Raw genomic sequence first — 16,854 nt, 5'->3', positions numbered from 1 at the left:
GGAAAGGAATTCTTGTCGGTCTAGAAGCTATACTTACAACAGGAATTTATTTGCGAAAATTCTAGATCGCACGAGAGTTTTGCTTCTTCAAAATGGCGTCGTTGCCGGGGAATTGCAAACGTGTGCCTTATTATTTGTTATTGTAAATATTTTTCTTTTGCTTGTTTATTTGTTTCTGTTGTCATTTCTAATTCTTATTAGCTACCATGAATTCTCACCACTCTCGCTTTGAGTTTGGTTCTAATATTGTTGAAGGGAATGAAAGCTATAGCAGGAATATGCATCAAGGTCAGAACAGCCAAAGATGGATGGAGCCACGAGGACTTGATCAACCCTTTAGGCAACAACACCCTCCACAGTATCACAGACGATGACCATTCTACAATGCATGCCAAGGCAATAGATACGGTGGATCCCTTTGTAGTTACCAGCAAGTTCCACCCTATGCTTATGAACCACCCTCCCAACATAGCTTTGAACCACCACACTCACAAGTTTCTTTTCACCATTCACCACCGTATGACCCTTATCCACCACAATTCCAATCTAATTACTCCCAAGAACCACCATCGCAACATTCACCATCCCCATATCCTTATCAAGAAGAACCTCCTCTGTATTATGAGCCCTCTCTCCCAACCAATGAACCCTCATATCCACCCCAACCTCCAATGGATGACAAACTTCGTGTTCTTCTTCAAGGGCAAGCCAAGATGCAAAGAAAAGTACTGGAACTCACTACTGCCTTAACTGAGGTAGTAAATAAATTAGCTTCCCAACATCTGAGCACTCAGAGTACCCCCATGGCTACATGTGGAGAATCAAAAGAAGAGCGTAGCATGAAGGAGACACTAGAAACTTTGGTGGACAATGAGGAGCATGGCTTTGTATTGGAACAAGTGGAGGAAGCCATAATAGTTGTAGAGGAAGAAGTGGTTGAAGATTTAGGAGATGCTGAACCTCCATGGGAATCGAGAACTATAAAGGATTCCGCCGAGAAGTTCGAATTTGATGCCAAGGAGGATAGTGCACAACCTCCAAGGCATACACCTTGTGAAAAATTGGGCGAAACAGACCAAGAAGTTGATTCCATAGGCAGTAATGATCATGAATCAAGCTCTCCTAGTCACGAACTTACATTCGCAACTGAATTCCTTGAGCCTGAAGAACCTTATCCAAGTGAATACGAAGATGATGTCGAGGTAGATTTCTCTCAACCTCCAACTTATGACTTGAGTGACGAGGAAGACATAGAAGACTTTGATCAGGACACAGTTGCAGTTGAAGAATTTTGCAAGGAAGTGGAGGAATTCATAGAAGAATACAAGGGAGTAGAGCTTACAGAACCACTGGAAACACCTATCCCAAGGCCATCACCACCTAATACAAGCTTCAAGTGGGTACAATCCTTAACCTTTATCTTTACCTTTCCACTTGAATATGGTTTGCTTGAAACAGATGGCCAGCTTAGAGCTTTCTGCGGCTTTAAGAGTAAGAGGGAAATGGCTCGTACTCAGAGCTGGTGTGCAAGATTCAATAAGGTTCCACGCTTCAATTCGAGGTGCAAGGATTGGTATCAAGTTCAATTGAATGGGTCTCGGAAGGCGTTTGGTCATCTTGGTGAGAATACAATTTCTAAACTGCCCGGATGGAAGAAGATAGATCAAGACAAAGGCGGATTTAAAAGCAAAGATTGGGATCTTGGAATCTATTCTGACATTCGTCACCCCGGGAGCCTGAGAATCTGTTTGAAGCTGCTCAAAAGCTTTACATGCCTAGTTTGGGACCCCGGAGGCTGTTGGCATTCCAAACATTGGTAGAGATTTCTGGATGAATTTAAGCACAAGCCACCATAACAGGAATCTCATCAAATGTCCAACTTAAGGACTTTAACTAAAAGTGCTTGGTGGGAGACAACCCACCATGGTATGATCGTTTCTCTTTTTCAATTTTATTTCGTGTTGTTTGTTTTTATTTTATTTTATTTTCATTGAACCTGGAAGCATTCATAGCATCTACATTAGCACTGCATATTGCATACTGCATAATTGCATTAAAAAAAAGAGAGATCACCCCACGCGAGCGCGCAGGCCACGCGTGGGCATGAGAAGGAAATCGGCGTAAAGATCTAACGCCCAGAAAGTTGGGCTGGAATCACGCGGCTGGTGTGCGTTTAGCACAAAACGGCCCACGTGTTTGCGTCCCTGACGCGAATGCGTCACTCACAAAATACTCATCCCACGTGAAAGCGTGAGCGAAGCGTCCGCGTCGCGTGGATATTATGGCCCCCTAAATGAAGATAGAGAGTTGCGCTGAAACGACGTTGGAAGTGTTTGTCTAGCACAATTTACAGCGATGCGGTCGCGTGCCTCACGCGTCCGCATCACTCATCTTTTACCCAACCCACGCGATTGTGTCAATCACGTGACCGCGTCAAACCCATTTCACCCTAGTCATGCGATCGCGTGCTCCATGCATTTGCGTGGATTCAAAAATACTAACCCCCTTCACGCGAAACCCTACACGTCGTGCCCCCATACCCCTCTTCTTCTTCTCTTCTCTGCAACCACCTCCCTCCTCTGCAACCACCACCACCGCACCTCAAAGTGATGGCATTGATGCCACCCTTAGGATTGGGTAAGGGTTGAGAAGGAATTCCACTGGAGTTTGAAGGCTGGTTGGTGGAAGCAGGTAATGAATCTATCCGGGAGATGAGAGCTTGTAAAGTGGCATTCAGACCATTTAGGGTAGAGTTCAGTGTAGTCTGTATGTCTTGTTGTCCTTGTACAAGAGAACGAAGCATCTCGTCATTTGATGAGGAAGGGGGATAAGTGATCTGCGGGGCATGTTGTTGGTTGTGCTGGGGTCCTTGGGACTGCCTAAGGTGAGGTGCTCTGTGAGACTGGTTCTGATTCTGCTGTCTGTTATTGTAATTCCACCTCTGATTTCTATTGTTTTCTCTGCCTCCTCTGTTATAGTTGTTCCTCCAACCATGGTTGGAATTATCTCTCCAACCCTGGATAGAGTTGTCCTGCCACCCTTGGTTATAATTCCCGCCTTATTGATTGTATCCTTGTTTCGGGCGGTCATAGAAGTTATGAGGAGCTACGGGCACTCATCAATATAATGACTATAATCAGCACATATTCCGCATACTCTTTGGGGCACCAGCTGTTGGCTTTGTTGTGGTGGGGGAGACTGTTGTTGTTGTTGATTCAACTGCATCTGCTTCAGTAGGTTGGTCATTTCACATATAGCTTGTGTAATGGCAGTAGTCTCATTGCTAGATGAAACCTCTGCAACAGTCTTTGAGTGGCTGTTCCTCTGCCTATGATTTCTAGTGGACTCAACTAAGTCGCTGATCAGTTGCCATGCTTCATCTGCGGTCTTATACTTTTTCAGAGAACCATTACTAGCACCATCTAGTGTAGTTTTATCCCGAGACTTCATGCCTTAAGTGAAGTAGCTGATCAATACCAACTTGTCAATCATGTAGTGGGGGCATGCGTCCAAAAGATTCTTAAAGCACTCCTAGTACTCATAGAGAGTTTCTAATTAACCCTGAATAATACAGGAAATCTCTTTTCTCAATCTATCTGTAACTTCAGCTGGAAAGTATTTTTCCAAGAATTCTCTCCTGAGCGTATCCCAGTTGGTGGCAGTTGCTTCAGGTTGGGAGTAGTACCACTCCCTCGCCTTTCCCTCAAGAGAAAATGGGAAGGCGGTTAACAGAATAGAAGTTTCATTTGCACCATGACGCCTAAAAGTAGAACAGGCTGTCTGGAAATCCTTAAGGTGCTTGATGGGCTCCTGAGCAGGTAAGCCATGAAACTTGGGCATCAAGTTGATTAGTGCAGTCTTTAGTTCAAAATCTGCAGCCAGAGTTGGATGATTTACTTGATACGGTTGCAGTGTAAAATCTGGGGCTCCAGCTTTCTAGAGAGTAATCCTCCTAGGTGCTGCCATGTTATCTGCACGTGAATCAACTGAATCAGTAGTAAAGGAGCTTATTTCTTCCTCAGATGGCGGTTCAGATTCGCCCCCAGATGAGACTGGTGAATCGATAACAATCACTTCACCACCCTCAGAGGCTAACCGACGCCGAGCTCGCCTAATACGTGAAAGAGTTCTTTCAATTTCAGGATCAAATGCAGCTAAGCTCGGATCAGGCAGTGAACGCGTCATTCAATGAAAGAAATATACAGCTCATGGTAATAAAATAAAATAAAATATGCAAATAAAATAAAAATATGTACACTAATTAATAATTTAGCACACAATTGCAACTTCCAGGCAACGGCGCCAAAAATTGACGTGTGGTGGAAGTCGGCCAATTAAGAGATTATAATATAAGAACAGCGTTGCAAGTATAGCCCTTAACCAGCAAAAATCCGCCTCATCAATTTAGAAAGGTTGTCACAAAAATTTAGAATAAAAATACTGGGAGTATGAGTCCCAGGTCGTCTCCCAACGAGTTGCTACAAAGGGTGCTAAGTTATTAATCAGGAGTTTCTGGGTGATTTTGAGTTTGGGCAATGGGTAAATAAATAATTGTAAATTAAAGCAGTGAAAATTAAAAGAGATTTATAATATTTTAAATAAAAAGCCTTGACTGGGGGAATGATTAATCGGAAGTTCTATCCTTCTTGGAATCTTCTCAAGTGTAGTATAAAGAGGTTGTTGTTTTCACTTAGTTAACCCTTACTAAATAAAGGAAAGTCAAGTGATTGAGCTAACTCTTATTCGCAAATCCTAGTCCTCTTCCTTGGGAAGGTCTAGCGTTAGTAAATACAGAATTAGCCAACAACTTCCAATTTAACTAATCACTTGAGCATTCCAACTCAAGTGTCTCTTCTTAATCAATCCCCATGTCAAGTTGGGAGTCTACTCCATGAACATGGGAATTACTTGCATAGAATTAAAAAGGGAATAAAAGAAAGGCATGATAGACAATAACTGTAATTTAATTAAAAATAAAAGTAATCCTTTACATTAACAATCCATGAAAATAATCCAATTGTAACTCTAAACAAGAATTAAGAATATGGAATAAATAAAAGAGTAAGGAAACAAACTAGAATAGTATCTTCAACGGAGGTGATGACTCTTCAATATCCAAAGCAAAAGCAATAAACTAATAAACTATGAATGTAAAGAAAACCTAGAGGAAGAGTAATTTTTTCTCTAGATTCAGATCTAAAAACCTAAAAGTATGCTAATGAGAATGTGTATTGAGTCTCTGCACGTTCCCTGGCTCTAGTCTGTGTTTCTGAACCGAAAACTGGGTCAAAACTCGGCCCAAAATCGCCTCCAGTATTTTCTATTATTTTTGCAGATCGCGCATGTCATGCGTACGCGTCAGTCACGCATACGAGTCGCTGGTCATTTTGGCGTGTCACGTGTACGCATCATCCACGCGCACGCGTCTTTGTGCGGTACTCCAATCTAGGGTCAAGCACTAACCTCATGCCGCTCTCTGTAATGGAGAAGTTGGGAATCGTTGAGGTACGAGCTGCACACATCTCTTTAGAGATGGCAGACAAGACCATGAAGAAGCCATATGGCTTAGTGGAGGATGTTTTGGTTAAAGTTGAAAACCACTACATCCCTGCAAATCTTATTGTCTTGGACATAGGAGAGGATGAGGATGAATGTGTCATTCTTGGAAGACCTTTCCTAGCCACAGCTAATACTATCATTGATGTGGCTAAGGGAGAACTAACCCTAAAGTTAGGAGAGAATCACATCTTATTCAAGATACCTCATCCCAATTCTCCCTCTAAAAGAGAGATAACAGTACAACACCTAGTGTGCAAACCCTCTCTTTCTGTGCAGAGCTCTGCAGAGCCCCTAGACATCAATTCTATGTTTGCTGTTGGGTAGCCCTCAACAAGCTCTAAGCACAAAGGTACTAAAAAGAAAGTACCTAAAGGTTGGAAGGACAAGAAGGTCCCAACTGAAGGCCTCTCACCTAGCATGAGAGTTGTCTTCACTAAGAATCTAGTCCTACCACATACAGTGAACCATGTCTTATCTCTAGAGCATGTAGAGCTCATTCATGAGAGGACAGGCAGAAAATTCACTGAGAGGCAAAAATCTGAGCCCTTACTCACCTCCTTAAGGAGCTGAAGGTCAAGCTAATGACTTTAAAAGAGCACTTGTTGGGAGGAAACCCAAATTTACTCAACCTTTTATTTTATTTTTATTTTTTGTTTTTCTTTTAGTTGTTAGAGTCATGATCATGTGCATCAGTCAAGAGACAGATTTCACAACAGTGAAAACAGAACACTCCAAGTGGAGTGTTAAAGTTGAACACCAGCGAGGAAGCCCTCCTGGGCATTCAACGCCCTAAGAGGGGAGCATTGCTGGCGTTGCACGCCAGCCAGGGAGTAGCCCCTGGGCTTTCAAACGCCAATGCAGAAAAGCAAGAAAACTGGATTTCCCAGCCTCTCAAGACATGTAGGTCCCAGAAAAGCTCCACCTACCCCACTTTTTTCTACTCTACTTTGCTCGAGGACGAGCAAAACTCTTAAGTTTGGTGTTGCAAAAGCTCTACTTTGTGGCTTCTACCACTCTTAAGTATAGAAGAAGAGGATGGAGCAAACTAGAGAGCATGCACATGAGCCTGTGTAGCCGCCTAAACAAAGACAAAAGAGTGACATAGAAGAGATCAAGCACTACATGGGATCCTCAAGGAGGAGCACTGGCCACCATCATTCAGGTGGATTCGTTCTCTTTTACTCTTTTCCTGTTATTTTTCTGTTTTCTATCTGTTTATTTATCTTTTTTCTTGTCCTAGTTGCATGATCATTTATATTTGATGTCTTAAAGATGTAAAATGTTCCATATATCTCTCACCTTGCTTAAATAAAAATTTTTATCTGAAAAGAATTGAGAGATGCATGAATTTCAAGATTAAAATAAGATTAGTTTAATTAGTTTGATGTGGTGTCATTTGCTTTTATTTTCTGAATGTATGAAATAAACAGTTCATATTTGAAGTTGAAACTTTAGAATGTTGGCTTTTGAAAGAATAAGAAAAAAAGAAAAGTATTATTGGTGATCTGAAAAATTCATAAAGAAGAAAAAATGGCAAAAAATAAAAAAATATATAAAAGAAAAAATCCATTTCTGCCCAAAAAATGCAGGAAAAGGATGGCAGATTGAAAAAGCCAGTAAACCCTTTAAACCAAAAGGCAAGGGTAAAATGACCCAAGGTTTTGAGCATTAATTGTTAGGAGGGCCCAAAGTAATAAAATCTTGGCCTAATCGGCTAAACCAAGTTGTCCCTAACCATGTGCTTGTGGCGTGAAGGTGTCAAGTGAAAAGCTTGAGACTAAGCGGTTAAAGTCGTGGTCCAAAGCAAAAAGAGTGTGCTTAAGAACTCTGGACATTCTATCTGGGGACTCTAGCAAAGCAGAGTCACAATCTGAAAAGGTTCACCCAGGTAAAGTGTCTGTTGCATGAATATATCTGGTGGTAATACTAGAAAACAGAGTGCTTAGGGTCACGGCCAAGACTCCAAAAGCTGCGTTCAAGAATCAAATTAAGCTTAACTAAAGAATCAGTAATATCATCTGGTTTCTAAGTTCCTAAAGATGCCAACATCTCTGAGTTTCAATGGATAGTGAGATGCCAAAACTATTCAGAAGCAAAAAGCTAATAAGTCCCGCTCATCTAATCTTAACTAAGCTTCATTTCAAACTTAGAAATTTATTGTATCTTAATTTTCTTTTCTATCCTACTATGTTTTTAGTTGTGTGGGGACAAGCAATAGCTTAAGTTTGGTGTTGTGATGAGCGGATATTTTACACGCTTTTTGGCATCACTTTCATATAGTTTTTAGTAGTTTTTATTTAGTTTTTATTAAGTTTTTATAGGTTTTAGTGTTAAAATAACATTTTTGGATTCTACCATGAGTTTTTGTATTTTTGGGCAATTTTACATATTTTCTGGCTGAAATTGAGGAGCTGGAGCAGAAGTCTGATTCAGAGACAGAGAAAGCACTGCAGATGCTGTCCATATCTGACCTACCTGCATTCGGAATAGCTTTTCTGGAGCTATAGAAGCTCAAATAGAGTGCTCTCAATGTCTATCGAAAGCTGACTTCTAGAGCTTTCCAGCAATATATAATAGTCTATACTTTTCTTCAGATTAAAAGGCCCAAAACTGGCGTCCAACGCCAGCCTCCTGCCCCCTTCTAGGTGTCCAGCGCCCAAAGAGCAGAGCCCAGCGTCCAAAGGCCCAAAGAGGACCCCCTAGCTGGTGTTCCACGCCCAAGGATCCTCATAGCACGTCGATCTCATTAAAGTTCATCCCAAACACTGACCAAGTGGGCCTCAGAAGTAGATTTTAGCACTAAATAGACTATTTTACCTTTACTAGTCATCTGTTTAGTATTTAAGGGATCTTATTTATGTAATTCAGGAGATTTTAGAACCTTTTACACCTTCCATGGAGGGAGGTCTGCCATATTCACATTTTTCCATCTTTTTTACCTTCAGTATGAGTTTCTAAACCTCCTAGGTTAAGGGGAGGAGCCCTGCTGAGTCCTATGAATTAATAAAAATACTATTGTTTCTTCTTCGATCCGTGTTTGATCTATCTCTAAGATGTGTATCCAATCTTCATCATGATGAACAGGACAATCTGACAAATTGGCTCTATTCATCACATTAAGATGAACATGCATGACAAACACCCACGTCTACTTGGGTTCGTGAGAGTACCTGGAAGAAAAGCACGAGCCAACAGCTATGTTTATACATCTCTCAGACGGTTAATCCTCAATTTCGTTGGGAACTTCTCAAGACACCAGTTCAGCTGATTTCCGGGGAGATTAGGGTCTCCGTGGTATAGGCTAGAACCCAAAGAAGCAGCGTTCTCTGATCCGGAAGATTCAACATTTTCTGTGGCGTTTTGAGTAGGATCGCCAAGAGAATGGACTGTTATGCGCTTCACCCTTTGTCAGATTGAGTAACCACGGCCAATGGCCTCGGCCGTGTTCAACCTATAGCAGAAGAGATCAATGACGATGGGCAATGGCTTTAATCACTTATAGCCTGCCATAGAAGAAGATCATTCACAAGCAAAGAAGACAGTAGTACCAAAGTTACTTCAGATAGATAAAGCAACTCCAACTCTCAACTCTATTCCCATCATATAATTCCTAATAGCTAACTTCTTAATCCAACTTCTGATTCCACCTGACTAAGACCTGTAAGACAACCATAGCTTGCTTCAAGCCACAATCCTCGTAGGATCGACCCTGACTCGCTCAGATATTACTTGGATGACCCAGTGCACTTGCTGGTACTGCTGCTGTTATACGAAATAGTGTGGGTTTTGCGTACACGCGCACCACACAACATTCGCCTTTCTCAGATGGTAGCTCAGTTCAAAGTCATAGTCTTTTAGCAACTCCATCCGTCTCCTCTGCCGCATATTATGCTCTTTTTGATCAAAGAGATACTTCAAACTCTTGTGATAAGAGAAAACTCAGAATTTAACCCCATAAAGGTAAAGCCTCCACACCTTTAGCGCAAACACAACTGCAGCGAGTTCCAAGTCGTGCGTCGGGTAATTAACTTCATGAGGTCCAACTGCCGCGAGGCATACGCCACCACATTCCGGTGCTGCATCAGCATGAACCCCAGACCCTTTAGTGAGGCATCACAGTACACCTCAAATGGTTCATCCGGCTCAGGTAACACCAACACCGGTACAGTGGTCAACTTTTGCTTCAACTCTTGAAAACTGTCTTCGCATTCAGAAGTCCAAACAAACGGTGCATCCTTGCAGGTAAACTTTGTCAATGGCAAAGCCATCTGAGAAAAGCCTTTGATAAATCTCCGATAATAGCCAGCTAAGCCCAGAAAATTCCTTATCTCAATTACTGAGGTCGGTTGCCCCCAATCTATCACTGCTTCCACTTTAGAAGGATCTACTACTATCCCTTGCTTACTCACTACATGGCCAAGAAACTTCACCTCGCTCTTTCAGAATTCAGACTTAGATAGTTTTACATAGAGTTTTCTTTCCTTCAGAATCTACAACATAGCTCTTAAGTACTCCGCATGCTCCTCCTCGGTCTTAGAATAAATTAGTATATCATCAATAAAGACGACAACGAACTTATCCAAAAATGGGCAAAAATTTCTGTTCATATAGTCCATAAATACTGCAGGAGCATTCGTTAACCCAAAAGACATTACAGTGTACTCGTAATGACCATAACGAGTCCTGAAAGTGGTCTTAGGGATGTTCTCATCTCTCACCCTTATTTGGTGATAACCATATCGCAAATCAATCTTAGAGAAAACTCTGACTCCTTGTAACTGATACATGAGATCGTCAATCCTCGGCAGCGGGTACTTATTCTTTATTGTGACCTTGTTCAGTTACCTGTAGTCTACACAGAGACGCGTACTCTCGTCTTTCTTCTTCACAAGTAACACCGGCGCTCCCCATGGAGAAACACTAGGGCGGATAAAGCGTTTACTCATTAAATTTTCCAACTAAGCCTTGAGCTCGGCCATTTCTAAAGGTGACATTCTGTAAGGGGCAATCGGGATTGGCCCCGTTCTAGGTACCAACTCAATTGCAAATTCAACCTCCCGGGCAGGAGGGAATTCGTCAATGTCGTTCAGAAACACTTAAGGAAATTCACAAGCAACCGGAACTTTCTCTAAACTTTGTTCCTCACCCGACACACTCGTAGCCAACAACATAACACCCTGACACTCCTGTCCCAAACAATTTACTACGACATAGTTTAAATAACAGCCATTCACTATAACCGACCCTTCTAATCCTTCTAGCATGAAATACAACGATTTCTCAAAGCAATCCAACAAAACATGGTTTTTAGACAACCAAACCAACCCCAAGATAAGATCAAAAATGGTCATCGGCAAGCAAATTAAATCATGGATAAAATTACGTTGCTTAACCCTAAATAAAACTTGCGTACATCCTAACCAAGTCACCATGGCTTCATGAGTGGCATTATACACCTTCAGATCATAACCCAAAACCACACTTTTCAATCCTAACTCGCTAACCTTTTCAAATGCAATGAATGAATGAGTTGCTCCCAAATCAAATAGAGCATTTAAAGTTTGACCAGTCATTTCACATTTACCTCGGATAAGTGTATCGGACTCTTCGGCACCTACAGTCAAGGTAGTGAACACCCGACCAGGCTACTGTGCTCTTCCAATACCCTGTCTCTGCTTCTCTGGATAGTTTGAGGCTTTGTGCCCCGCCTTCCTACATGAGTAACACAAGCCCCAACTGGCTTTACATGGAGCACCTGGATGATGACTCTCACATCTAGCACAAGCTTTCTCATTCAGAGGTTGCTTCCCAAACCTTCTCCCTTGAAAGTTGTTATTGTTAGGCCTTCTGAAACTAGCCTGACCCTGAGTCTGCTATGGTGCAAAGCTTTCACCCTTGAAAGGCTAACCTCTAGGAGAAAAGCTCCTTCCTTGGTTCTGTTGAAAGGGCCCCCTGTGACTTCCTTTCTTTGCCGCCGTCCTTTTCACACAGTCTTCGGCCACTCTGCTCTTATTTACCAACTCGGAGAAAGTCCTGATCTCCATTGGCCCTACTGAACTGAAAATGTCGCTCCATAGACCTCCTTCGTACTTAATACACTTCCATTCCTCAAAGTATTCAGGAGGTCCCTGACAAACACGAGAAAATCTGCACAGTTCCCCAAATTTGTTGGTGTATTCAAAAATGGACATGGAACCCTGATTCAGCTGTAGTAACTCAAGTTCCTTCACTGTCCTAACAGAGTTCAGGAAGTACTTCTTATAAAATTCAACTTGGAAAGCATCCCAGGAAATAGGGTCATCACCCTGCTGCAGAAGACATCGTGTAGCTTGCCACCAATGTAGCGCTTCCCCAATGAGCTGATAGATAGCAAACTCGACACACTGTTCCTCAGGCACCTGCTGTGCTTGCAGTGCTCGTTCCATGGCCTGAAACCAGGTATCAGCTTCAGTCGGATTGTGGATCCTTTAAACACCGGCAGGTTAACCTTCAGAAATGCTGACAGCGTCATTGGCCCATTTCTGACGTTTCCCCCATTACCGTTGTTGTTCATCTGCTGTCCCAACGCCTCAGCAGTGGCCTGCATAGCTGCAGCCATATTCTCTAACGTAGCCATGACGTCCACTGGGTTATTCATGTTTGTTTCCAGTCCCTGAGTACTACTATAACCTCTCCCACGGCCTCGACCGTGTCCACGAGGCACCATCTGGTTCCTATACACACCAAACAATCGATATCGAGTTGATCAGTCTCAATATCAGAAGTCTAGTGCTTCAAAGTCCCAAATGCATGATCATGAACATTTATGCCAGTTATATCAATCACATATCCTAATAGCACATAAATACACATAGAGAGAATGCACAGAAGCATAGTCAGTCCGTCCCTCAGGCTCTACTGGAACGAATTGCTCTGATACCATAATATAACACCCTACCACACAGAGTCTTATGCTTAAGTCATAAAACAGAGGTCGTGAGGTATTACGACCTCTAAAAATAAAGTTTAGTATACATAGTTATGTGAAAAATATGTATAACTAGGAGCCTTTGAAGAAAAATGGGTAAATCAAAACCGTTAAATTGAAGAGCGCAACACTCCGATCGATAACGTAAACAAAGCAGATAAAGTAAGCCGACACGGATATATGTATAATAGAGTGCCAAGATACAACTAGCAAATCTCAGGTCTCGGTTCGCGAAGGTAACTGATCCGAGCACATAGTTATACATATATAGATATATAGGAACAACCCAAAAGAAAACCCAAAATACAGAGTTACAAAACCTGAGTCTGCAAAATAACCTCTAAGAGGAGTTGATACAGACTACATGTAAACAGTGGAGATAATAAGTATCTAAGTAAGTACATAAAACCAAAATAAAGTCCTGGAAGCTAAGGATCTTCGCTAAAACAGAAGTCTCCAACATGCCTCAGCGAGGAGCTTCACGTCCTTCTTCTAAAAACCACAAAATATGCATGGGTGAGGACCGGAGGTTCTTAACATGGTAAAAATGCCCAAATATCTAACATATAATGTCCTGGGAAAGCCGAAGGCAATCCTAGAACTCCCAATTCATAATTAAAGCATATAAACATAACTAAGCCAGGAGAAATGAAAATAGGCAACTAACTAAGGATCTTCAGTCTAACTAAATCTCTCCTTTCCAAATCCTTCAAACCTCCCAACCGCCACCAGTAATTTGATATCGCAAACACAATTATATCAAGCAAGGAAATTCACAAATAGGAAGCAGATACAGCAGTTAAACAAATAGTACGTAGTTATGCAGTCAATTAGGCACTCCAAACAAATCACATATAATGCATATGATGTATGCCTATCCTAGTGGCTGATGAGTCTCATTTGTCAGTTATAAAGCCAACCTGGCAAGTCCTGGTAGCTAACCATTGGACTGTCCTTCTGCCGCGCATCCCCAACTCGAGTTATACTCAATCATAATTATCAACATACATATACACAACACCCACACTGGTGTTTATTCACGGGGGTGAGCTCATCTGGAACTTTTACAGTGTCCGGCCACACTTACGACATAGGGTCAGCAGAGTATCGAGTCTCAACCTAGAGCACGTGGTGGCTAGCCACTGCTTTCACCCAGGGAAACTCGTATCTCAGATAGGTGGAAGTGCAACAATCACAATATCAATTAATCAGCATATATGCATTCATACTCAGCCATAAATAAACATTTATCTCAGCCATCTGACTTATAATCATAATTCATAACCAGCCATAATCCATCATCACATACAGCCATTCGGCTCATATCATACACAGCACTCCCACCATCCTCCTCAACAACTCATGCTATAATCAATCATGATTATCATAGATTTCCCTTTTTCTTCATTCACAAGTTACCTTTCTCACAGCCCTCACTAAGGTTCATAATCCTCTAACCACCCATTAGGCTTTAAACAAGAGAAAACAGAGTTTTGAACACTGGAGGAATGCATAAAATCAGAAAGCATAGTTGTTGAGAAACAGGGGCTCGCGTACGCGGCCTCTTGCTCGCGTATGCGAGGAGCATAGGCATTAGCATATGCTCACATCACATGTTCCTTCTTGTGTACGCACCCTGTCCAAGCTGGACTTCTCGTGTATGCATCACTGGGTCGTGTATGCGAACTTATCAACCCGAATCGTTTGCTTACGTCGCGAGTCAGGTGGTCACGTACGCAACCTCAAAAATACTATTCTCGCGTACGTGACCCACACCATGCGTACGCGAAACCTTAAGGCAGTAGCCATTGGTCGCGTCTCGCAGGCATCACATGTACGCGGACTTAGCAGAAACCTAAAAAGCTGCTAAGCCATTGAACTAAAATCACAATTTTCATTAAACTTGCAAAACCTCCAAATTTCAAAACACAAAACTTCCAAAATCCTTTTAAACCAACCAAAACTCAGCCATTCAACATCAAACATTTCCAATCCATATAATCAACTCCCACATTATATCCACATCCAACCAAGACTCTATTGTCATCAAACTCCAACCCAATATTTCCAATTCACAACACTCAATACAAGTCATTAAATATCCTTATCAAATACATTATCAACTACAAATTCACCAATCATTATACACACCTAATCTATGTCATGAACAATTCATACAACCATCAACAAGAACACCAAATTCATAACCTGCAAGGATATTAGCCAAATGCATAATTATCATTTTCGAGCCAATCATCAACACCAATAATCTAATCCCTATCCTAGGGTCACTAGCCTAAGTTTTCACATTACATTATATTTTAGATACAGGAAACTGAAACTATACCTTGGCCAATTCCCCTCTCAACCTGGAAAACTTTCAAATTTCAACTTTCAAGGTTCCAAAACCTTACCAACAGATTTTCAAGCTTATAGCTCCACTCCAAAGCTTTCCAAAACCATCAATCACGCTCCAATATACATATACACACTACTTATTCCACAATATCACATCCAAAACATAACAACTCAATAACTAAACACAACACTTCAAGCATTTCACTTAGGATTGAGAATCTTACTAAGCCCAAGGATCAAAGAGGTAGGAAGAAGCTTTTCCTTCAAGCTAATTGGATCCTATAACATCAAAACTCAAAAATCTCAACACTTTACCCACTAAATTTTTGAGATTAAGGGCTGGAAATTCAGAGAGGGATTCGTGGCTTACCTCAAGAACAAATTTGTGAGCTTTGTAGAGCTCGATGCCGCGATCGCGTGGCTGCAAATGGTGCGGCGATCGGAGCTCCAGATCAAAAGTTATGGCACTTTAAATCAAACCAAGGGTTTGCTTCTTCATCCTTCTCCCATGGCTGTTTCAACGTGTTCATCTTGCCAAATGGGGAGAGAAGGAGCTAAGCTCATTCATTTAATGTGAATGGGCTGGGCCCACATGTCCGGTTTGGGCCCGGTTCGACCTGTTCGGCCTAATCTTGGGCCAATTTCTTTAAAATTAGTGTCAAAATTTTCGTTTTAATTTTCTCTATCATATTAAACCATAAAAATCACATTTCTAATTTTCTAGAATAAATTTTAATTTGTGAGTCAATTATTCATTAATTACCCGGGTTTTACAAAATTGATATTTGAAATAAAGAAAAATACAATTAAGTCTCACATAGTCTTTCAAAAAAAAAAAAAAAGAATATCATGCACATGATTGTGCATTTGACCACTACCGGTTGTTCTTTATGGTTCAGTTAGTGCCTTAATGAAGATTTAGTGCTCCAAGTAGAAAATGCTTATTTAAAGTACTCTTCTATTAAAAGCTCAAAAGCCAAACTACTTGGATGCAAGCACCATAAGATACACCACATCTGCTACATAACAACATCCAGCGGTCTTGTTCGGATTAAAAAATCTCAAGATCATCAATAGGAAAGTAAATCAACAAAAGTTGTGCACGAACTGAATAAGGACTCTGGTAAAAAACATTAAATACAGAAGATCCAAAGAGAAATAAACAAAAACTATAAATACAGAAGAAAAGTCATTTAACAAAAAAATGAAACAGAAAAGTTTGCATATAAAGTTCAGCTTGGACCAACAAAACGAGAATCGTTATCCAAGGAAGCAAACCACACATGATCCGTACTGTGGACATTTTATTCAATTCACATCATAGAATTTTTCAAAAAGAAAAAATAGTGATAGACTTAATGAATTTACAATGAATTTGTATACCAACTAATTATTAGTGTTTCAAATGCAGCAATTGCTCCTACACCTATTGTAATTACACTTGTTTTGAAAATTCCAAATGCATCATCACAATGTAGGTCTCCTTAGTCAATGGTTGGTAGTGTCAATGTTTCAAGAAAGAAGAGTCATAACAACAAATATCAATAACTGAGATAACTTCAACAATTATTGGGTGTTCAATTCAGCATTACAAATTCCCTCCCTCTAAATGTTTTGTCGATCAATAAACAAACTAAATTAAAAATCTAAATTTAAAACCTAATTACTAAATCATCCATTAAAAATCAATAAACAAACTAATTATCTAAAATGTAAAACCCCGAATCAAGTAACTACTAATACAACAAATTAATTAACTAAGTAATGAAGAATCTAAACACAAGCAGGGGAGCAGGTAACTCACCCTCACCAAGCCGTTGGATAAGCCAAAACTAGAAGGTGAGCAGACAATGGCGACTCACGAGCCAGCAGTGACGGCAAGTAGAACCAGCGACAAGAGCGAAGAAAACTAGTGGTGAATCCAAGCTAGATTTTGTATTTCTTTTTTAAAATTAAAATAAAAGTACAAT

At 41.0% G+C, this 16,854-nt stretch overlaps 1 protein-coding gene across 1 annotated transcript; it reads right to left on the bottom strand.

Moving 5' to 3' along the window:
• LOC107607195 lies at positions 9,499-12,265 on the bottom strand. The gene is made up of 5 exons (XM_016309170.1): positions 12,047-12,265; positions 11,468-11,960; positions 10,989-11,173; positions 10,670-10,745; positions 9,499-9,659 (listed from the first exon to the last, which is right to left on the bottom strand). The coding sequence occupies exons 1-5, from the start codon at positions 12,263-12,265 to the stop codon at positions 9,499-9,501; spliced, it is 1,134 nt and encodes a 377-aa protein (XP_016164656.1).

The sequence above is a fragment of the Arachis ipaensis genome, chromosome B07 (assembly GCF_000816755.2).
Source record: "Arachis ipaensis cultivar K30076 chromosome B07, Araip1.1, whole genome shotgun sequence".
Classification (NCBI taxonomy): Eukaryota; Viridiplantae; Streptophyta; class Magnoliopsida; order Fabales; family Fabaceae; genus Arachis; species Arachis ipaensis.
This window is presented reverse-complemented; position numbering and strand designations above follow the sequence as displayed.